The sequence below is a fragment of the Mesoplodon bidens genome, assembly GCF_964165515.1.
Source record: "Mesoplodon bidens genome assembly, chromosome: 2".
NCBI classification, from domain to species: domain Eukaryota; kingdom Metazoa; phylum Chordata; class Mammalia; order Artiodactyla; family Ziphiidae; genus Mesoplodon; species Mesoplodon bidens.
The window spans coordinates 141,103,693-141,127,068 of record NC_138177.1 but is presented as its reverse complement, the minus strand read 5'-3'; the positions used below and the strand labels follow the sequence as shown (position 1 = coordinate 141,127,068).

Genomic DNA, 23,376 nt, shown 5'->3' with positions numbered 1-23,376 from the left:
AAGCTTCCACACTCCCAACGCCTGATGCTCCAGAGCCACTCACAGCCCACTTACAGGGAAGGCGAGAGCTAGACTTACTCTGTGGGATCGCCCTCCTCAGCCTGTTGAAAGCCCACACATCCTCCTTTGCGAAGCCTGGCCTACTCTACCCAGCCAGGTGCACTCCAAACGTGGGGCATCCTCTTTGGACATCCTGCCTTATTTGTGGATGCCACGTGGGCTCCTCCAGGGCAGTGACACAGTCCCCACGTGGACGTCCAGGGCAGGGCCTGAGCAGAGCAGTGAGGCGTGGCCAGCAGGCGGACGGACGCCTCAGCCACGGTCAGCCAGCCCCTGGGTGGGCACATCTAACACTTTTGGGTTCAAGGAACCAGTAGGAAACGTAACAACAGGAATGACCACGCTGGTCCTCTGAGCTAAAGACTCTTGGGAGTGAGGGAGGACAGTGCCATAAAATTAAAAACCAAATAAAAAAGAAAATCTGTATTAAAAAAATTTTTTTTTGGAAGGAGAAAGGTAATAAAAGCTATGTGCTAAGTTTAGTATTTCCAAAACTCATGGCTCCTTCACCAAATGCCATCCCATACTCCCCAAAGCTGCCTTCAACCTGCCTGGACATCATGGACTCTCAAAAGAAACAGAGATGAGACTGAGTCCCAGGTTTTCTGGGTGCAGAGGTGGGCCAGTGGGGAGAACTCGGCTGTTAGAGCCCAAGGCACTGGGGCTGGAGTCCTGCCTGACAGCCCCTGCTCCTCTGTAAGGAGCGAGGAATCCAGGTGACACTCTCCTTGCAGAAAAGCTGTGAGAGTGCTCTGGGAACAGCTGAACACCCCGTCAGTACCATCAAGGCCAAATCTGCCTTTAGTCAGAAGGCCTTTGGGGAAAGGGGACTTGAAGTTTTAGGTTGCTAAGAAACAAAACGCTCCACTCATCCCTGTTCCCCCCACCCCCAGACTCCTGGGGATACCGGCCAGTGGTCTGGCAAGAATGCAGGGGTGGGTTTCATCAACTGGCAGGAGGAAACGGATGACCCGCATTACTAGTGACCTGTGCAATCCGCCCATTGGGCGTGTTACTGTAACTGAGTGAATATAAAATTACATTAATTATACACATGGCAACAGGCATGCAACAGACAATCCAATTTGCTCCTTGGACACGAATGCTGACAGGAAATGCCATAAGCCCATTCTGGGGAGAGGGCCAAGGTGTGCCCGTGTGCCACCGACATCCCAAACCTGTCAACACAATGTGCCTCCACCCATAGCGTCCCTGTGGCAGGAGGCTGACCACCTGGCGGGGTGAAGGAGCTGCTGACATGCAGCTCATCTCAGAAAAAGTTATTTCTTCATTTCAATCCATGGGAACGAACTTGTCAGTGACTCAGTTGCCTTCCTATCCTGCTTCTATCTCTCCCCTCCGGGGAAGAGGCATCTTTATGTGTGTACATGGGCAGTAGAGGCTGGAGACAGCCCTGAAGTTACCAACTCAAGGCTAGAGGGGGCTGAGCTGGGCCACACCCAACCATGGAGCTATGGCTGGGCTGCAGCACAGCCCTGAGAGCTCACAGTCAGGGGGCTACCGGCCGCTGGGAGATGAGCCCACAGCAATCACGGCCCTCCGTGGGCACCAGGTAAGGGGGGTAGGTCTGGCAAGTGGTGGTGGCCCATCTTCCTGGGATGGTGGGCAAGTTGCCAGTGAGAGGAGCAGGGCAGTATACGACGTGTCTCCCTTGGAGTCACCTCTGCATAACCTCAGGAATCCTCACAGCCACCGGGGTCCACTCTGTGCAAGGATCAGTGAAGGACTCATTGATTTCTGGCTGAGCAAAGGCCCCGGCTGACCTCCCCTCCTCCCCGTGCCTCTCTGAGGAGCCAGGACGGTGCTGGGCAGGTGGCGAGGGCGAGAGGTCTGTGCGCTTGTGAATCTGGCTTCCCGGGATGGGCCGCCAGGACACCCCGCAGGAGGCACTCAGATCATGTTTTACTCAAGAGGTCCCATGGAGACAGAGACGCAGAATCAGCAGGCGACGGTTTTCAAAACAAAGGGAGGAAACGTGGCAAATGAAAGTACAGGCGGCGTCCAAGACCTAACCAGAGTCCCCCCCCCCAGTGCTGCTCCCTGAGTCTGCCCCAGCCCCACGCACAGACGGGAAAGCCAAGCCCCAGGGACGTGGGCTCACTGGTCCCAAGTCCTGGCTTGGCGCCCTGCGCCACACCTAGAGTGGAGGCTGGGGTCAGCAACCGCACGAGGACCGCAAGAGCACGGCCACCACTGTGGCTGAGCTACAAGAAAAGTCAGCAACCTATGGCTCAGGGCCAAATCTGGCCTGTCACCTGCTTTTGTAAATAAAGTTTTATTGGAACACAGCTACACTCATTTGTGTACCATCTGAGACTGCTTTCATGCTGTATCAGTACAGCTGAGCAGTTGTGACAGAGATCAGATGGCCCACAAAGCCCGAAATATTTACTATCCAGCCCTCCACAGAAAAAGTTTGCTGACCCTTGAGCTTAGTAATGGTTTTCAAGACTGAAGAGGGAAAAAATTGGAGTCTTTTTAAATTCTCAAGGAAAAGCAAACAGTGCTAGATCTACTTTCTGATTTTAACCTCACATCTCTTTAATAAGATAAATGAAGCAAAAATTAACCCCATTTTACAAAGGAGAACACTGAAGTCCAGTGACACAGCATTATTTACCAGAGCCAGGATCTATCCCACTGACGACAAGAGAATGAGTGCCCGGATCCGGGGTCAGCAAACCTGAGTTCTGGTTCCCCCACCAACATGCCATGTGACCAATCTCTGAGCCCCGGTTTTCTGGGCCATTGGTCTTAAACAAGATGATCTTTCACTATTATAACACAATAACCAGCATTCATGACCAGTTGTTTGGCCCCAGAGCATCTCCTTGCTAACCATCTTCCTTGCGTTCATTCTTGCCACAATGCTGGGGAACACACTCTTCCCTCGCTCGCCAGCACAAAACATGCTGGGGACTTGATTCCAACCCTGAATTCTTTCAGCAGGTTCGTGCTGTTTGACCCTCGCCTATGCAGTGAATTCAGAAGAATTCTCTAGGGTTACCTCAGGAAAGGGCTCTATCTACCTTGAAAGGCTGTGCTTGGGGTGGGGGAGGGGCAAGGAGAGGCGATTCCGCTTCGAGCCGCTGCTGCTAAACCCTTGAGGCCTCCCTGCTGAAGATTCTTTGTATGTGCCTGTGTCCACAGAACTCAGCACTCTTTCCAGGGACACAGGAAAAAGCATTAATACGCAGAACTTATGGGCAGAACCCACGTCCACCTGGCAGTGCACCCAGCCACTGGGTCCCAGCACCCTGGGCTGAGTGTGCGCTAAGTGCTGGAGACACAAAAATAAGCAGTACTCTGGCCTTCCCTGAAAGAGTCCCAGGCAGTGGGGAGAGAGCAAGGTGTAACTGTGACTGCAGCAGCATTCCAACAGAGGCAGGTACCAGGTGTGCGATTACAGAACCATCACATTGCGTAGGCAGGGCGTGGAAGGATGAACAGGCGTCCTCTGGCAGAGCAGAAATAAGAGGGGCTTCTGGGCTGAGATCGGCATTTGTGTGGCAGAGGCAAGAGTGGGCGTGGTGCTGGGGGGGGGGCCCATGCACAAGATGGTGAGCCTGGGGCTGGGACCTTCAGGCTGAGGAGTGGGGTCATTTACACCTTTGGGAGCTCATGCAAGGGAGTGGTGATCAGACCTATGTCTTGGGAAGCACACATCCATTCCACTCCTTTCCGAAGATGTTTCTGTGCCCTTCCTCGAGTTAGAAATAAAGACCTGTGGCCACTGGAAAACAGTGAGTTCACAACTGGGGTGCTAATTCCCATCTCTTGCTAACTACACATGGAGTGTGTACCTGCTCCACCACTAAGCCACACTACAGCCCTGAACAGCCAGCCCTCTTTAATGTTGACGAGGGTTTCCGAGACCCAGTCCCAGCCATGTGGGTTTCTGGCTGACATCCGGATAGCACACTCTCTCCTCCCAGACATCTACTGGTTGCAGTAGAGACCGGCTCTGTGGGTAAGTGGGAGAGGCAGAGACACACCCAGGATCCAGAACCATGCCAATCCTGCAGAACACAGGGAGGACACGCCTACCTTGCCAAGAGAACCAAATCTCCCCCCCACCCCCCCAACAAAAGACTGCCTTTTGCTCTGAAAGTGGACAGGGCTGCAAAGACGCATCCCGCTCCTGCCCGCCAGCCTCCACGCCACCTCTCGCCAGCACTCAGGCTCCACTGTTCATCACGGCAGCACAGTGAAGGCGAGGTGCGTGTTTAAAAGGCACTGCCTCGTCCGCCCAGAGAATTCTTGCTCGACTTTAAGCTCTCCGGGCACATGCGTGCACACAGCCTTCCTGCCCTACCCCCTTAAGCCCAGACAGATGATACAGAAAGTACAGATTCGTCCTACCAACTAGGACAGGGAGACCAAGGCTGTGGAAGCTATAAATCCAGATGCCAGAATTCAACCCCAACTGTCCACTGGGCAGAATAGGGCTGAGAAGGAAGCAGGAAAGTTGGCCAAGGTTTCCCCTTTAGTTTTGTGGGTTCCAGGATGACTGGGTGGTTTCTCGTGCCTCTTCTCCCCTGAGAAGCTTGGGGAATGGCCCAAGATCTTGTCTTCCTTCCTCAGCTAAGGAGAAGCAACAGGATGGGGTGAGGGAAAGAACCAGGACACTGGGGAGAGACGGGCTGAGGAAGCCTGCCCACTGTTACCCAGGCAGTGGGCTATGAAACCTGGAGCACCTCAGGGGCAACACGAGGGGCAGCCATGTGGAAGAGCTCCGGATTCATGGGCCAGGGGCACGTCTGCAGTCCCCTCCCAAACTCCCTAACCTCGCCCGTAAAACAGGCTGCCCCACCTCCCCATAGAGAGCCACAGATACTGAGCGTCCAGTACTTCGTCCAGTGCTGGCGACCAGCCCGCACCACAGGGCAGCTGCTGATACACAGAGCTGTGCTCAGATCCTCCCCGCCCCAAGGAATCCTTCAGGAAGCCCCTCTTTCCCTGACTAAACCTTCCTATTACCCCACTCCCAGGGAGCTGCCCCCTTGCCTACTAACATGTAACCCGTCCGAATCTGAGCTAGTCTCAGGCTGGACTCACGGCCCTCACCAACCCCACCTGATGTGGGGGGTGCTCTTCAGCCAACTCCACAAAAGCCATCTGGTCCCTGAAGTGCTCCATTACTTCTTCTGCCCCCAAAGCCCTTGATGCCCCCACAGGACAGGGCCTGGGTTTCTTCTGTTTACCACTGCACCTCCCAGGTCTACTCCTTCTAACGTTACATTTTTCTGATGGGCAGACTGAGGCCCAGAAAGGTAAAGGCACTGCCCCAGAACAGACTGCAAGTCTCCAAACTCTTAGACCCTTTCCATAACTCCAGAATAAGTCTCTCGGAGTTAGATATTATAATTAATCTGAGGAAGGGGCACTTAATCAGATTCACATTTGGGGTGTACAATTTTTTAACCTTGAGGCAAGGATGGGACAAAGTCTTCTCGAATAAAAATGACCCGAGACTGAAGAGGCTTCAAGAAGGGGAGGGGAGAATTCTGCAATCTGCAGAAGAGGCCCTGCAGACATGCTGGGTGGGGCAGGGCTGGGTCTGAGAGCAAAAGCTCTGGCCCTTGTCCCAGGAACCAAGAGCTGGTTCAACAACGGGGTGAGGGTAGCAGGGGCTAGATCACAAAGAGGTCTGGATGTCTTAAAAAGAGCCTGGACTTTATTCTTTTAACGAAGGGATACCACTGACAAGAAGAAGACCACTTGACGGAGGGGATGAGCCACTCCACTGACCTGCAGTGAGCCCAGGCTGGAGTCTGCCACGTGGACCAGAAACACCTGGAGCCAGGGACTGCCTTGCCTCCCAGCCCTGGGAGCCCAGCAGGGCCAGGCGGAGAGCTGTCCCTCCTGGATGTATGCAGAAGGAACGCATGCCCAGAAACCAGCCCCTGGGAAGGAGCCCTTGTGCAGACACCTGATCTGCCTTTCATTCTGAACACATTCCCAAACTCAGAGCTGGTGAAGCAGGTAGAGCTGTTCCTGTTTCACAGATGAGGAAACTGAAACTCCAGTGATACCCAGGTGAGTCACTAGTGACAGAACTCAGGAGTACAGTCAGCCCTCCATATCCACGGAGGCAGAACCCGACGACAGGGAGACAGACTGCACTTGGCCATTCGATATAAGGGACTTGAGCATCCACAGACTTTGGTATCGGTGAGGGGTGCTGGAACCAATCTCCCCGTGGGTACGGAGGAACAACTGCAGAAGCGAAGACCCAGCCCCCTGGTGGAAGAGCTGACCGTAACTCACAATAGCAAGCTCACCCTGATGAGCTTGGCAGGAACAGAGTCAGAGGCTTTTGGACATACAACCTGCTTTCCTGCTTCCACCTCTGCTGTCAGCGGACTAGGGACAAGGAGTCAAGGTGGCAGGGCCCAAGGGGACAGCCACGTGGGCAGGGTTAAGGAAGGTGACACGTTAGAGGACCAAATAAGACCCGGTGCTTAGCAGGTGCCAAAAACGTCAGTCTAACTGAAGGGTTAAGCACTAAAAAGCCAATCAATCTTGAGAATACCCCGAACCTCTCCCACACTTCACTGCCACCAAGGCTGTACTAAGCCCGAGGTTCCTTATGGAAAAAGGAGAAAACTCACGGCGACCCTTGCTCTTGGTTGAGCTGAAGACCTACCTCCATCCTGGCCTCTAGCTCGCAGAAAAGAACAGCCCAGAACACCCCTGCTTGTGTCCACAACACAGGACCCAGAGTGTCTACCCGCGCCAGGCAGGGCTTCACAGGCATCATTTCGTGGTGTCCTCATATCCACCCCAAGAGGTAGGGGGTATATCTTCACCCCAAACTGTCAGGTGAAGCAGCTGAGGTTCAGAGTTTAATGGACTTTCCCAAGCTAGCCAATGTGCCAACCCAGGCTGCATGACCCCAGGGCTGTCAGGAAGCACGTTTAGAGAGGGTGAGGGAGGGATGGGACACACAGGGGGCAGATGAACTAACAGGCACGTCGGAGCTCCAGGAGTCCAGCCGCTGGGCTTCTGACCATTGGTCAACACTGGGTCACGTTTCCACGGCAGTAATAAATAATCACTGAACACGAGTATACGTGTATGTATATAGTCAATCCTCACCAGCGCTCTGAAAAGGAAGCACTGCAATGTGCCAAATGTCTGCTTCCCAGCACAGCCGAGGAGATCAGTGCCCAGAGAGCTCGGGTAACCCGCCCAGAACACGTCACCAGGAGTGGCAGTGGGCTGTCTTGCTCCAAAGCCCCTGCTCACAGCCACTAAGCACTGACAACCCTCTTTGGCCAGGCCTCTCCTGGAGCTGCGTGCCCCCTGCTCCCCGCCACTGCAGACATAGCTGAAGTGGTGTCCCCAGGGTCAGGGAGCCCCTTGGAGAGCCCAGCACGGAACGGATACTTCATGAAAGCTATGGCCCCACCCATGCCCTTAAAAAGTCTAATCCCACCCTTTTGGTCTTAGCAAAAGATGGGGCTTCCTGGAACCCAGGGGTGGGCCTAGGCCAGGGGCTTCACTGATTCCAAGGCCTTCGTTTAAGGGAAGGAGCTTGTCAGGGAAAGGTCAGCTGGGGAGTTAATCTAGGCAGAAACAGGACATGAACCCAAAATCCACACTATGGGTCTCCTGCTATGTCCCCAGCTCTTAGAAGAGCACCTCAGCAAGATGAGAGAAAGCCCTCTGACCACCCGGTCTGGGCCCAAGGCCCTGGGCCCAGCCCAGACTCCTCAAAGGGCACTTTCCTTTCAGGGCAGCACGATCTTATTCAGGGGGTCTATCCTAATCCACGTAATGCCAAGGTATGTTAATTCCAGGATTCCGCTGGAATTCCCTTCCTCAAACCTCTTCTGCTACAGGGCTGAGAAATTTGATCTTTTTTTTTTTAAAGGAAAAATACCCTCACAGCATGATTTGTAGAGAAGGGAGCAAGAGCCGAGGAGGGTCTAACTCCACCCCCTGCCCCCCACCCGTGAGAGGTGGGGAAATCTTCTGGGGGAACGGAGGCACCCATGGCAGAGCAGCTCTCCAGCACGGGGGTGGGGGGGGGGAGAAATTCAATTCTAAGAGAAACCCGGGTCCAAAGGGGAGAAGGATAAACCAGCCCAAGCTCTTAACAAACCAGAGGTGAAGGCGCTGCTGACACCAATCCTCGGGCATCAGATCCATAAAAGTCAGAGATTTGGGCGTTGGTTTAGAGCTCAAGAGAAGAGGCCCAGAGGGGGGGTCGTGGCCTCTGGGGTCTCCCGGGGCGGCAGGAGCAGCAGCTGAGCACGGCCCCCGGGCCTCCCATGTCTGAGGGTCCCTCCGGAGCCGCTCCCCTGCCTCTCCCTGGAGAGGGACTGGAGCCAGGACGGGTCTGGGGCAGCAGGGGCAGGCGGCAGGGCCGGCTGCAGCCCACGCGTTCCTGGGTGTGGGCCTGGCTCCACAACAGGGGGCAGTCGAGGCCTGAGGAGCCACTGGGTGCTTTGTTACTGAGCAAACCTCCCAGGCACTGACTGCTGATGCATAGCTAACAGGGTGGCAGACACTGATTTATGTTCAACTTTCCATTTCATCAGCGAGAGTGGAGTTCACATTTTGGGGAAGGGAAGGCGGCCCGCGTGTGCAGACGCAAACATGCCCACGCGTGCACTCAGGCACAAGCGCCGGCCACGGTGGCAACTCCCCCCGCCCTTTTTAGGGAGGGAGGACGAGGGGGCGAGGCAGCCTGGCACGTCAGGAGTAACCTTTTGTCCACGGTTGCTAGGAGCCCCGGCCGGTCATCTGCCGCTGGGCAGACGTTAGGCACCAGGCTGGTTGCCGGGCGGGGCGCGAGCACAGACTGACCTTTGTGGAGGTAGTGCTGGCAAGAAAGAAGTCCTTTTTCCCCCTCTCCTGCTCTGGCCTTTCCACATAGGCCGGGTGAACGTGGGGCGAGGTCTGCGAGTGGGTCCACAGCAGGCAAGGGAGGAAGAGCCCAGTGCACATGCTTCAGAGTGGCAGGGGTTCAGAAAGGCCTCTCGGGCACCCCTCGCTAGAGTGATGAGCAAACTAAGGTCCAGACGGGAGGGTGGCCCCCCAAGGACACACAGCAGTTTGGCAGCAGCGGGGCTGGACTCAAAGCAGGCGTCCACCTCCCAGGGTAGGGGTCTTCAGGCTTAAAGGTTGCCCCTGGCTTCATCTCAGTAACGGGAGGGGCGTTGCGGGGGGGGAGGTCCGCTGCTGCGGGCAGCGAGTCAGCTTGGAAGAGGCGGGGGCTCGGGGTGGGAACAACAAGCGCTCCCACCTCCAGCCATGGCCCAGGGCCCAGCGTTTGCGGCGCCCCGCCTCCGCTCTAATCCTTCTCAGCGGGGGTGACCCTGCCTTCTGTCAGTCTGGAGGCAGACAGCAGAGGGAGGGGCGGGGACGAGGACGAGGGGGTGCTTCTGTCCCCCGGAGGGCCCGGCGTGCTCACCGGGGACACAGCTCCTCTGTCCTCTCCCACGGACCGGTGCACCTCTCAGACCCCCTCCACCTCCAGGGAAGCAGACAGGGCAAGGGGCTGGGGTCGGAGAGCCGGCCCAGAAAGGGGAGGAATCTGCTCCCCAGCAGACAGGGAGTTCATCAAGAAGCTCCGAACCCCACCAGCCCGCCCAGGCCTCTCTTCCCTGAGCAGCCCTCTGGCCAACCTGAGCCTCGCTTTCCTCATCCAGACCGCGGGAACGCTAGCAGCTCTCAGGCCTACCTAACGGGCAAAGGAGATAACAGAGCGGGCACCTTCGCTGAGCCGGAGGCTGTTCCACCGGCAACTATGACAGGGCTTCGGCCAGTTCCACTTCAGGATCTGGGAGCACGGCTGGGGAGGCCAGGGAGGGCTAGCCTGGGCAGCCACGGGACCACATATGGGGTCCTGTCCCCTGCAGAGGGAAGGCTCCAACAGGGTAGGAGGTACCGGAGACTCGGCAAGAGGCTGACTCTCAGCCCCACGCCTGCCTCCTGCTCTGCCCTACCCCGCGCCTCAGTCCAAAGCAAGCCTCCTCCTGGCCCTGCTCCCCGCGCCCCCCGCCCCAGCTAAAACATCCAGCGAGGGGTCACCCGTCGGGGGCAGGCGGCACCAGCCACCGCACTCAGTCATCACTCCAGCTCAGCCCTGGCCACCTCCCATGGGGACCAGAGCCTGGGCTTCACACCTCCAACGCTGGCCAGCCTGCCATGAGCCCAGCCCCTCCAGGCCACTGGTGCTCTTCCTGGGACCATGTCACTCCCCTTCTTAGGGACCTTCCACGGCTCCCCTCTATCTTTAAGTTCAAGTCCTATGTGTGTCTGTCTGGACCTCCTGCCATCCCAAACTTGCCCTTTCACATCCACGCCCAGGCACACTGGCCCCTCCGTGTAATCACCCCTGCCTCCTTCACCAGACAGTCTGTGTGAGCCACTGAGGGCAGGTTCCCTGGCTGCCTCCTTAGTCTGCAGTGCTCAGCACGGCTGGGTGGCTGGGAGGTCGCTGAGCCCTTAAGAGACCATGTCTGGCCGATGAGCTAACAACAAGCCCAGGCCAGGCCTCACATGGTTCTAGTCTCAGATTCACCAGCTGTCCAGTGGGGATCTGGGCCCTCACCCATCAAGTCCTCCCTAGTAGCAGGCTTTGAAAGCCACAAAAACAAGGTGGTTTAATTCTTCCCAAGTCTCCCCTAGTCCCAGACTTGCCCTCATCAGCACAGAGTAGTCCTTCCTGTTGCAGCAGCTTTCTGGCAGGAAGAATGTCAGCTCACTCTGCTGCTGCCTGCTTCCCGCTGGACAGGAAGGCAGGAAACGGCCCAGCTCTTGCGAACTGCCCGAGCTGCTGCCGCCGGCATGTTCTCAGTTGCTGGGCTTTGATCTTCCCTGGAAACACATGACCCCACCCCAAGGCTCACAGTCCTCAAGGCTCTCTGCTGGGCATCTAGTCTCTGCTTGGTTACCACCGGTGTCAAGGAGCTCACTACTTCCTCGTTAAATTAGCAGGTGGTAGAAATGTCTTCCCTACAAAGACTTCAAGTGGTCTCCCTCTCCTTTTCTCAGAAGGATCTGCCACCTACGTACGGGCTGACCTCACAGAGGCAGGGCTGAATATCTTCTACAGGGCAGAACTTCAGATACTTCAAGTCAGTCATCAGAGCCCTCCTGAGGCTGCTTCTCTCCCAGAGAAACCCCAGCTACTCCAGTGGGAGATAAGCAGAGAAGTGTATCCTATAATCTCAACAGCAAAGGACCAAGGTGATGTGTACCTCTCTCCCTCTTATTTCTGGATCATTTCTCTGCTTCCTGGGCTATACACATCATTTGTTTCTTCTCCTCTCTCCCCCTGTAACTGACGGGGAGGGGTTCTCTGGGGCAGACCTCAACCTCCTTCGAAGGTGGGTGGGCTGGCCCAGCAGAAATGAGGACTCACTGGAACAGGGGATATGTCAAGCCCTACATGTCCCCCACCGTGGCAGAAAGTATCTGGGCATGTTCAGAGCAGGAGGGGCTGGGCTTGGCAAAGAGAGCTGTGTCCCCCAGGGCTGTCTTTTCCAGAGAAGACACAGTCTGTAGACCTATGACTTCTGCTGGCATTTGAATGGAAACACTGGCTTCTTTTGAGAGAAGATGGCTAGAGTTTCTCCTTCTCCTTCCATTATTTCCCCCCTCCCCTTTCTCTTGTTCTCTATTCTCTCTTCTTCTCCTAGACAATCAGACATGTATCTACATTAGGACCCTGACTGCTGTGGAAGAACACGAGGATCAGGAACCAGGAAGCTGGGTTTAGGCTCTGATTCCAGACCTCGGCTGATAACTTTGGGCAGGTCATTCACCTTTCTGAGTCTCACTTTCCCAATCAGCCATGCCTCCTCTGCAGAAACGCTGTGATCAGAATGAAAGCAGGCTGCATGTCTAAAAACACTTCATAACTGAAAACAATTATTGGAATTTAAAACAAAACAAGAACAAAAACAGCCTGTACCCAATGCTCCCTTCTCCGTGACCCCCTGCCCTCCTGCAGTTCTCTAGCTCTGGACCTAGAAATCCTCATTGGATGGCGCCTCCCTTCAAACCACCTTAGGGCCAAGGAGCTGGGGACCCACCCAGACCAGTAGGCCTGGCCAAAGCCAAGCTGAGTTTGCCAGATGTGCAGCCCAACTGACTTCAGCTGCGTGAAAAAAAAAAAAAAAAAAGCCACTGCTTGATTATGTAAAATCATCTGGATCCAAAGCAGAAAATCCAAGTGGGAAGGGCCCTCAGAGACCATCTGGTCCACCCTGCTTTGTCTACTGCTGAAGAAACTGGGGCCCAGAGATGGGGAGCAACTTGCCCAAGGTCACTCAGCAAGCACATGGACAAGCAGGGGGCCAGAACACGTGTCCTCAGGCTCCAGAACTCCAAGTCCTTCCCCACTCTCCACACCACCACCCCTGGACCCGCCTAGCCTGGTCAGAATGCTGGACCTAGAGCGTGGGGGCCGGTTGGGCTCCACTCCTAGTAACACGAGCAACACAAACTCAGTTCAAACATTTCCTGGGTCCCCAGTGCACACCAGGTGCTGGGGATGCCAAGATTGAGGCGGTCTTTTTGTAAGGAACACAGAGAATTAGAATGTCCTTGCTACGGTCTCCCATGACCCGTAGAACCCCACAATATTCCCCAAGAGTGAGGTGTGGGCAGGTCAGGTCCCAAAACATCTCCCCATCAGCCCTCAGCTTGCTACCAAACATATCTCATGCCACAGGACCACGGGCACTGTCCACCTCGGAAGCCCCAACACCGAATAAGGAAGAGCAAACAGATGCAACCTAATGTGAAGATGGCCAAACCTTCTGACCCCAAGTGGAGCCTCGCAGCCTGGCAGTCAGAGGCCTGAGGCAGGAAGTCCTCTGTGTTGCTTCTAAGGGGCCAGGAGTGGGGGTGAAAAGCTGGTCCCTCACACCCACCTTGGAGTCCTCAACTAAATTTAGCACCAACTAGGGTTAGAGTCCTGACCAGAAAACCAGGCTGGCCACCTTGGGATAGGGTTTGGCCAAAGCTGGATCAGCCAACCCAGGCTGCCTCCTTGGTGCAAAGCCCCTCCTGCAGCAGAGCTGCCTGCCAGGCCGTGACCAAGTAGGGGAAGAAGTGCAATTGTTGGCAGGAGATAAAACCCTCGATACCATCTCTATTTCCCTTCTAATATCAGAGTGGCTGCCTGTAAGGTGCGCGAGGGTCAGGGCCGGCAATCAATAGCTAATACTCCTGTTGGGAGCCGGCCTGCTCCGGAAATGGGCAGCCACTACCTCCTTGCAGGGAGATATCCTTTCCCCGCAACAGTGACCCAGCCCGAGCAGTTCAGCACCCTGACCAGGAAGGACCTCGTCCACCTTCATCTGACTGATGGAGAAATGATGCCCCTTGGGGTGGGAGTAGGGGTAGGGGTCTAGCCAAAGTCACCCAGGAAGCAGAGAGGCTGGGACACAGCCCCCTGGCTCAATGATCCAGCAAGCTCTTGATGGTTCACCCTGACTGGGTATCAGAGAAGACCTCAAGTCAAGAGGGTGGGTCCAGGAACTCCCCTGGCGGTCCAGGGATTAAGAATACGCCTTCTAATGCAGGGGATGCAGGTTTGATCCCTGGTCAGGGAACTAAGAACCCACATGCCGCGGGGCAACTAAGCCCGCGCGCCACAACTACTGAGCCTGTGAGCCACAACTAGAGAGCCTGTGCGGGCTGCAACCACTGAGCCCACATGCTCTGGAGCCCGCGCGCCACAACTAGAGAAGCCCACGTCCCACAGCGATGAGCCCGCGCGCCGCAACGGAAGATCATGCATGCTGCAACCAAGATCCCACATGCTGCAACTGAGACCTGACACAGCCAAATAAATAAATATTAAAAAAAAAGGGGGGGTGGATCCGAAAGTTACCTCTGTTTGATGGTAGCTGGTAGTGGCTAAATAAGGACAGGAATCAGTCTGGGCTTTCTGACCACACACCCCTGAACGTCACATGGGAGGGCCTGAGAAGTATGTCTGGAATTAGGCCTTAACCATGGACAATTGTACCAAAGCAGGAAGTTGGGAGCTGCCCACATATCAGGCAGACCTCTCCTTGCCCCAGACTCAGGCCAAAGAAGACGACGATGGCCTATTTTAAAAAAATACAGCTGGCTGTTGTCCACCTCTCCTGCCACAGTGGCCTGCACTGGGCACCCAGATGCCAGCAAGCAGCCTCAAGAGGGATGCACACAGGTGGAGCCTGGTACTTGGGTGAGCTCTGCCCACTAGGCAGGAAAGCCACACCCGCGCTATATGAAGGGCAGCCACGGCATCACTGGTGAGGATATGTGAGCCTGGGAAAGAAGTCCCAACCAGAGAGAACACCATGGGAAAGACCAGCAGCTGGGTGCAGAACACCCGTCTGCAGTGGCCAGGAAGATGGCGGCCCCTTGGCATGGATGACCCTCTCAGGCAGTAGCCCCTTGGGTTTCTCCTCTGGGGGAAAGGGAGAAGCCTGTCAGGCTCCTGTGTTTCTTGGGTTCATGGGTTTCCAAGGCTTTGAACGTCTCACTCTCTCTTGGAAGGCTGGCCCCTCTTCCCAATGTCTGTGGCCTTACCCCAAGCCTCACCCGAGGCAATGCCTGGTCTGGTCCAACCTGAAGCCTACACACCCATTTCCATCCCTGGGACAAGGTCCCAGTGTGGACCGTATGCTAGGAATGCACATAGACACATGCATGGCCACCCAATGTCTTGAGTTTCCATCCCTAAATCCCTCTCACTCCTCTCACCGCCATCTTGGTAGGCGACCTGCTGTTTCTGGTGGAGAACACCCATATTTCACTGATTCCCTTTCCTGGCTGGTAAGCAGCATGTCCTAACCCTCCTCTCCTGGGAGTTAAACATCAACCATAATGTGAGACCTTGCAAAGCAGAAGTGTCTTCCAGGTCACCTCTCATCCTGGGAGGAAGTCACGTTAACATCCCCAAGAGGTGCCTGTCCCATTTTTGCTAAGATACCTCCAGTGCCAGGGAGCCCCTGCCTCCTGCGGCCCACGGCTCACGGCGAGATGCACACAGAGCGAAATTCTGGCTGTCACCAAGCCAAAGGCTCCTCAGACTTTGCCTCACTGGTCCTAGTTTTGAATTCATGAGCTACACAGAGAAATCTCTGCCTTCTCTTCTAGACAACAGCTCTTTCCATATCCTTATCTGGAGGAGCTCACCTTTCAAAAGGTGTGGGGAACTCAGGCAGATTCTCAAACCCGGCCGCAGACAGGTTGGAAAGAATGTCACACTCAAGAGCTTCATCATAAAAGTTCCTTCCGGCCCCAGACGCCGATCTCTCTCTGACGGCCTTTCCCAGTCTCAGTCTGGTTTAAATCCAACGAGTTCCCGGAGGGGACAGCGGAGATGGAGATGGAGGAGGAGGCAGGGTAAGGGTGAGGCAGGTGCACCCACCCCAGCAAATCAGAAAGCCACCTCCCCACACCCCGCACCCAGACAGCCCAACAAGGTGTCTTTCAGAGAAGACCAGGCTCTCAACCCACATGAGAGCTGCTCCTGCCTTGGCGGGCAGAGCACGGGCACAGATGCTTGTGGGACGCCGTCTGTGATCACACTTGGAAAAAATCAAGTGGTTAACCAGAGGGAAAGGATTCCCAGACCTGCCAGGATGGTGGGTTTTTTGTTTTTTTTTTTAGATTACGCTTAAGGTTTATAGTTTGGACAGGCAAAGTAAACAATGACAACGACAGCAGCAACAAAACAGAAACAAAGAACAGTTTACTTGTTTAAAAAAGAAAAAAAAAAGCCTTTTGTTAAAAGACAGCTCTACAAGGACTTGGAAGCAGCCCGCCACCGCCCAGACCAGGGGCGGGCTGTGTCGTGAGTGCGAAGCTGGTGTGAAGAAAACAAACTCCGGCAGAAGTGACACAGCACATGCAGGAGGGTGTCTGCTCTCCGTCTTTCTTTTCTCCCCTCCTCGGTTTTTGGAAGGGGTGGAGAGAGGGATGGGATGGGAAGGGTCTGAACCAGCATAAAGCAACTGTATTTAGACCATGGCAAACTGAGCTACCACTTACTTCTCTCTCTCTCCCTCCCTCCCGCCTGCCCGGGGCCTGGCCTGGAGTGAAAGGAGCAAAGGACGGAGGGCCCAGCACGTACCTGAAAGAAACCTGGCGGGATGGGGCCTCCCGGCATCCCATCGTTGGGGGGAATGTTGCCAAGCACCGGGCTCGGGGCGGCGGCTGCACTCTGTGGGGAAGAGAAGGTGGAAAGTGAGAGGCTGCACCCACATCGAGAGACGGGGAGTTCCCACCCCACCCCCATCTACCCACGTCCTCCACAGACCACCCCCCCAAACACCACCTTCCCAGGTGTGTCACTCAGTGGGCGAAGGATGAACTCTCTGAGCCTCCACTTCCTCATCTCTAAAATGGAAGGCCCACCACGTGCACACACCCTGCCAAGCAACAGTAGCTGTTATTAACCAAGGATGCCCTGGCTTCCCCCTCGGCTGCTTTATGAAGCTCCTTCAGGGCAGGTGAGGTGCTTCATAAATGCCTGTGCCCTCTCCAAGAGGCTGGCATGTTGTACAGAGGAGAAGATCAATAAATACCCACGACTTAATGAATAAACAGACAGCCCAGCTGGGAAACGTCCCCAGAGAGGGTGGGGGCAGGCAGGCATGTTTTTGGCACAGTCTGGGTCCTGGGTGCCGTAGATGAGGTAGGCCGCACGATGGGGAGACTGTCGTTACTTTTCCTTTTAAATGCTGCTATTCTGGCATTTACCTGGTACATCTGCCTCAACAAATGCCTCCCGGGGTGAACAGACGTTGCTCTTCCCAGCCTGGCCTCCTTCCAGACAATCTGTGTCCCACCTGTTCACGTGGCCGGCATGTCTGTGCCTGGCCCTGTGCTCACATGGGACGGTGAGGCTGATCAGGAAGCCCCAGGCCTGACTGGCCCACCTGGGCCCTGCTCCTCCCCACCGACTCTACACCTCCCAGGGGCTCCTCCTGCAGGAAGCCCACCTCCAACCCCCAAGGTTCCCACACCCCACCAGGACTGAGCCTCTGAAACTGAATCACCAATCATCTCCCAGGGGTCTGACTGGTTCTCTGGGACGAGAGCGAGCCCCTTGGGGTCAGGAAACGAAACGAATGCAGCCTGCCATCAACACCTTGAAGGAGTCACTTCTCTTGTCCCTTCCTCAGCCAGAAAACAGGACCCAGAACTCCTAACTTCCAACTTGGGTGGAAGGGAATAAGGGAATATGTGAATCCCCCAAACACACTGCATGCAGCAAGAAAACAGACAGCCCTGGGAATCAATACATTGGGGTTCAAGCACTATTGCCTGTACTAGCAAGGGACGACGAAGGCAAGCCACTCAGCCCTTCTGCACTCGTTTCCTGTCACTGTGGTCCTGCCGGCTCATAAGGGTTGGGGAGGATTAAGCAATGGGATGGGCTGTGTTTTGTAAACCAGGAAAGCTGGTAATGTGGAAGCAAAGAGGATTCAGCAGGCCCACAGTGGCTGTTTTAACAGACCCCAGGTGAAAAACAGGGTGGGATGGGGCTGGCTACTCCGGCCCAACCTTTCAAAATGATTCTGAGTACAGAAAAGCAACACTCCCTGTAAAGAGATTCTGCCAACTATCCTGTAATGTGTTACGAACACCCCAAAACACCAGGATCAGGTCTTCCCGTTCCCACCTCCTCGGCTTGGAGGAGAAGCCACACCTAGCCAGGCCGAGCCCCTGCCCCAGGACTATCCAGTATGAGGGTCGCCTGGGGGAATATGCCAGGTTATCCATTAGCTGCATTGTTTGTGGTTGGTGGTTCTGTAAAAATGCAACTTTTCATGATTTACAGCCAACGATTACTCCCCAGCAGCAGAAGCAGAAAAGTTTTTTTTTTTTTTTTAAATAGGGTGAGGTAAATATCCTCCTATATTTTCTTCAAGTTCTTTCAGAGATCGGTCTTACGTTTAACTCTTTAATCCTTCAGGAACTTATTCTGGTAAAGAATACGGATTTTACTCCTCAGTCAGTTGGCTCAGTACAATTTTTCCCACTCATTTGAAATCAGAGACAAAAATTCTTACACAGGCATGGGTCTGTTTCTGAGCTTTTAAAATTCTGTCCTAATTCTGTCCATTCTAATGATCAGAGTTTTACAATGTATTTAATTATCTCCTTCAATTCTTTAGTGGAAGTTTTCTTGTTTATTTTTATTTACTTACCCCCCCCAAACTTCCTATTGTTTATAAAAGTCATCTTCCTACCAAAAGAAAAGAGTTCTTATATATATAAAAATTTGGAGGAGAACTGACACCTTTTCCAAACAGAGGCACCCTCCCAGGGTGTGATCTTTCTCCAATTATTCACATCTTTGTTGAAGTCACCAGTCAAGCATGGTGACTGGACCAACGACAATGATCAGAAAGGCGGGTGGCGATACGTCTGGGAAAACCAAAACCCTCTCTGGCCCTGACTAAACGTTTTATTCGGCAAATGTGGCACTGACTTGTTCTCAGGGTGAGGATGGAGAAGATGGAGCTCCTGGCAACAGTGTGAGAAGGATGGAGTGGATGGCCCAACCCTGGGCAGGGTGGATGGCGGGGGCCATCTGGCCTGATGCTCAGAAACGAGCAGGGTGTTTTCACACCATCTCTCCCTGAACCCCCAGGTGGCCTTCTGAGGCAGACACAAGAACCCCTACTTTACAGACAAGAAAACAAATATCTATACGGAAAGCAGGCTGAAGGTGGCCTTTTTCTACTTGTCCTCCTTAGAGTCCCCATCTACTCTTCCTCAGCCTTCAGCTCAGAAACTATGCTTTGTTGTTGTTGTTTTTTTTTGCGGTACGCGGGCCTCTCCCGTTGTGGAGCACAGGCTCCGGACGCGCAGGCCCAGTGGCCATGGCTCATGGGCCCAGTCGCTCCGCGGCATGTGGGATCCTCCCGGACCGGGGCACGAACCTGTGTCCCCTGCATCAGCAGGTGGACTCTCAACCACTGCGCCACCAGGGAAGCCCCTATGCTTTGTTTTTAAAGAAAGATCTGGAAAGCTTCAGCAACTCAGTTCTTTAAATTAGCATTTAATGTTTAATATAAAACACTTGCCTATTATAAAACATAGCAAAGTAAAAAGAAAATTAGTCACTGTATTTTGTTAAATAATGTCATAAGCACTTGTCCCCCTCTCATTAAATGGCCAAAGAAAACATGATTTTTCAATGAGCCTAATATTATTCAACCAATTTAATTAACAGGGCATTGCATCCGTGTTTGCTAACTTAGATACAAAATCATATCTCGGGCTTCCCTGGTGGCGCAGTGGTTGAGAGTTCGCCTGCCAATGCAGGGGACACGGGTTCGTGCCCCGGTCCTGGAAGATCCCACATGCCGTGGAGCGGCGGGGCCTGTGAGCCATGGCCGCTGAGCCTGCGCATCCAGAGCCTGTGCTCCGCGATGGGAGAGGCCACAAGAGTGCGAGGCCCAGGTACAGCAAAAAAAAAAAAAAAATCATATCTCTTTGGTATTTTGACTTAATCTTTTGGATCACTAACCTTTTGAAACGGTTTACACTGGCCATTTAGTAAAACAAATGGCAAATCATTCATGTCCTCTGCTATTTAGTTATTTGACTTTTTTCCTTAGTGATATATAAGAGCTCTTTATATATTAAGGATATGACATATAGATATCTTACCAATTTTTTCAAAACCTCTTAAATGAAAACTTGAACCTGGGCTCATGACTTACTAGGCTCCCTCACGCCAAGATCTCATTTTCCTACGAAATCAGGAGTGAGCCCGTGGTCCTTTGAATGTCAGGGCTGGAATAACCATGGTTCTAGTAAATGGATAGTATAATTCATTGACATCTGGGTGGAGGATGGACTTTTGCCATCCTCCAATGAAAGGAAGCTCATGTTAATGGTGACTCAAGTGTCAGGAAGCTGAGGAGATAACTTATCCTTATCCTTTAAAGGCTCTTCCAGCTGCAAAATTAAGTAGCTCTGCAGTGCTTAACTCTGTGTCCTAAAGCATGACAGTCATTGCTGTTCTTTGATTTTGAAGTGAACATGTGCTCCTAATGGAAAACTTTCAAAAGAGCAGAAAAGGACAAAGAACAGAATGAAAGCAGCAACCAGTGTTACAGGGTGACAAAAGGGTTAAGAAATAATTCTTGCACATAAAACCCAATCCAAGGGACCCCCCCACATATCCATCAACATGACACTGCCCTCACCCCACTCCTCAACAGCAGGGGCTGTTTTACCCATTTCTAAGACCCAGCACAATGTGAGGCATACAGCAGGTGTTCAATAAATGATTACAACTTTTTATTAGTCAAAGACCGGCTCAAACCTGGCCATCTGAAGCCGAGGCCTTTCCAGATTGCTAGGAATTGGCCTCTCCCTGCGGTTTCCAACTTGGAGTTGGAATTCCATTAAAGCACTCAGCAAAGCGTCTCATGTGAGTTTTCTCTAAAAACACAAAACCCAAACCGAAACCCCGTGACATTCACAGAGGCCTACACGTCAGGGCTGTGGTAGGTGCCCAGGATGGAACTCCCCAGCTGGAGCAGGGGAGGAAGGAGTCAGAAGCCAGAGACCACCTGCGTGGGCTCGGGTCCTGGCTGGGAGCCCGTGGGCAAGTCCTTTCTCTCTCTGGGCCTCAGTCTTTCCACGTGTCGAATGGTGGAATTGGAGAAGGTGACCTCTAGGGCTCTTCTTCCAAGGTGCTCTCCCCAGCCCAGTCCATACACCCGGGGTGGGGGGGGGCAGGGACTGGAAACAGCAGTTCCTGCATGAACAGGAAGACCCTGAATTTTAACTTCTCCATTCATTATAGAACACTTAGAAGTCAAAACTGAAAAACCTCCTAGAAACCTATTGTTATCGAAGTCCACAGATAACAGCTGATGACATTTGGGCTCTCCCCTGCACCAATCGCACCCCCTAGTAGCCCCCTCACCAATCTTTACCCGTATACGCATACGTGCATACATGGACTAAAATTTAAAAAGCAGAATCAAATAGGGCACACAGTTTGGTAACTCAGGCATTTTTAAAAAACGAACTAAAATTCTTTTCTAAATAGAAAACAGGCCTTGCACTGAGCAGTGTGGACCACTCCAGCCAGCTGCCTCCTCCAAGCCTCCAGGATACTGTCCACTTGGAAAGCCCGAGGTGCCTTCAGACATCTGCCTGAAGCTGTGAAAATTCCCCTCCCTGTAAAGTATTTTATTTTTGTTCACAGCCAGGGAGACTTCCAAGGAGGGCTCATCCTACAACTTTCTCCCTAAAGAGTAGGGTAGTAGGGTTTCTTTATGATCCCAGGGCGGTTACACAGCCACCGGGGCTTAGGGGTTCCCTGCAGCCCCTCAGCCTTGTTTGTGTGCTCCCGACACACGTCAGCTGGTTTCACACATGCCACTCCACCTATAAGCCTCCCCTGCCATCCAAATATGGTTGTCAATAGTGAGGGGAGATCCAGACACCTCCCCTGGAGGTGTGCCCCAGAATAAGCACATCGCCCCCCACCCACCCTTCCCCCCACCCCGTAGAGATGCAGGGCTCAAACCTGGGGCCTCGGGATCTGAGCTACTGGGAGGAGGCTTGAAAGCTGTGCTAGGGAATCTGGACTTGCTGCTCTAGGCAACGGGGCAGAGTTCCCAGCAGAAGAGGCCCAGGACTTCTGAGAAACCCACCTGACCCCATCTTACCCCGCGCCAGGCATCCCAATGCACCACTGACAACCCACCCACCACCACCAGAGTACCCAAGGCTCCACAAACGAATGGAATTGGCAAGTCCTGGACGTGGTGCTGGGCCTTTTCCTCACTCCGTAGCAAGGAGTCCCCTGCGGCTCAAGGAACAACAGGGTCAGTCCAGAGGGACCAAGGGACAAGCTCCCAGGAGCCTCCCACCTCAGATCTTGTTAGTATCTTGTGGCAGGTGACAAACATTCATGCTTCCTTCAAGAAGGGGAGACCTGGGGGATGTTCCCTACAAGATATTACCTTCCAGCCTTACCCCGAGACCCCCAGTTAGCCTCACTCACAAACTAGCATGGGAATCTCCCCACCCATTTTTATTCTTTTTAAAGTAGTTCTATGCACATGAAACTCCTGGAAAACTGAATAAAAACATGCTCAGAGTGAACGGCGGGACTCCTGCCAGGTCGGCCAACCCCTCCTGACTGGTTTACAAGGCTGCAAAATGGAACTTTGTTCTGCAAATCCCCTCCCTCCTCGCCCCACCCCAATACTCAGGCATGTAGCAGCACGGGGCCCACATGTGAAACCACCAAGTGTAGCCTTCCTTGACTGAAACTCAACACAGGCCACGTGGCCAAGCACTCAGGACACCAGAGGCATGTGGTGTGTGGTGTGTGGCTGTGTGCTCGCAGCTGGGCAGTGGAGGACTCTCAGGGGGGCGGGGGCACTCCTACACTGAGAAATGAGGCCGTTTGAGGGATGCGCGTGTCCCGGGGAAGGAGGGATGCTTATACAGGTGTCATCAAGACAGAGGCTTCAGCATTCTGTGCAAAATATTGGAGTGACCTGGGGTCCTCTGGGCCAAGTTTCCTAGAGGGAATTTTAGCAGTATCAACCGACTGAAGATGTAGCTGAGGGAATGGAGGGAATCTCCTCACCCAGACGGAAAGGCCAAGACGGACAGAAGCAAGGTCAAAGGGGAAGGTAAGGAAGAGGCCTCTTGCTTTTGTGTGCAGACCACAGAAGGGAATGTGTTTGGAGAGGCTCTAGTTCTGCAGCTTGGAGAAAACACAGAACTGTTGCTACGTGAAGAGACAGAACCAGCTGGCATTAAAAATAGGTTCGGATGACACACAGGAGTGAGCGACACAGGGTCCCTGCCTCCAAATAGCCAGGGGGTCGTCACATGCACGAAGGAATGGGCGTCTCTCCCGCCGCCGAGGGATGGCCCTGGGTCCAGAGGTAGATGCTCCGAGCCACAGAAAGCACAGGAAGCAGTGGGCCACGCCACCTCAGGGTGGCTCAGCGGGGACAGGGCACAAGCGCACTCCAGGTTAGAGTACCTGGGTTTCATCTCTACTCAGCCACAACAGAGCCATGGGGACTGCCTCAGCCTCCCCTCTGAAAGTGGGAGAGCTACGTTACCCAGCACTGCCAGGCATTTTCTGGGGATTATTAGGAGAGGAAAGAGCCCTGGACAGAGGGTCCTAGGATCAGGGTTCCAGCTCAGGCTGCAAACCACCTGCTGTGTGACTAGGGCTAGCCTTCCTGCCCCCGGGCCTCTGCTCAGCTCCAAGCAAGGCGGCTGAGGTCCTGCCGCTACAGTGAACCAAGTGGGCATCACACT

The 23,376-nt window shown here is 54.0% G+C and overlaps 1 protein-coding gene across 4 annotated transcripts in view; it reads right to left on the bottom strand.

Moving 5' to 3' along the window:
- SSBP3 (single stranded DNA binding protein 3) overlaps nt 1-23,376 on the bottom strand; it is a 165,773-nt gene that overhangs the window by 33,649 nt on the left and 108,748 nt on the right. For all 4 annotated transcript variants that reach the window (XM_081224112.1, XM_081224113.1, XM_081224114.1 and 1 more), the window contains exon 5: nt 16,181-16,270. In XM_081224112.1, coding sequence (XP_081080238.1) covers nt 16,181-16,270 — 90 coding nt within the window. The remainder of the gene's footprint in view (nt 1-16,180; nt 16,271-23,376) is intronic.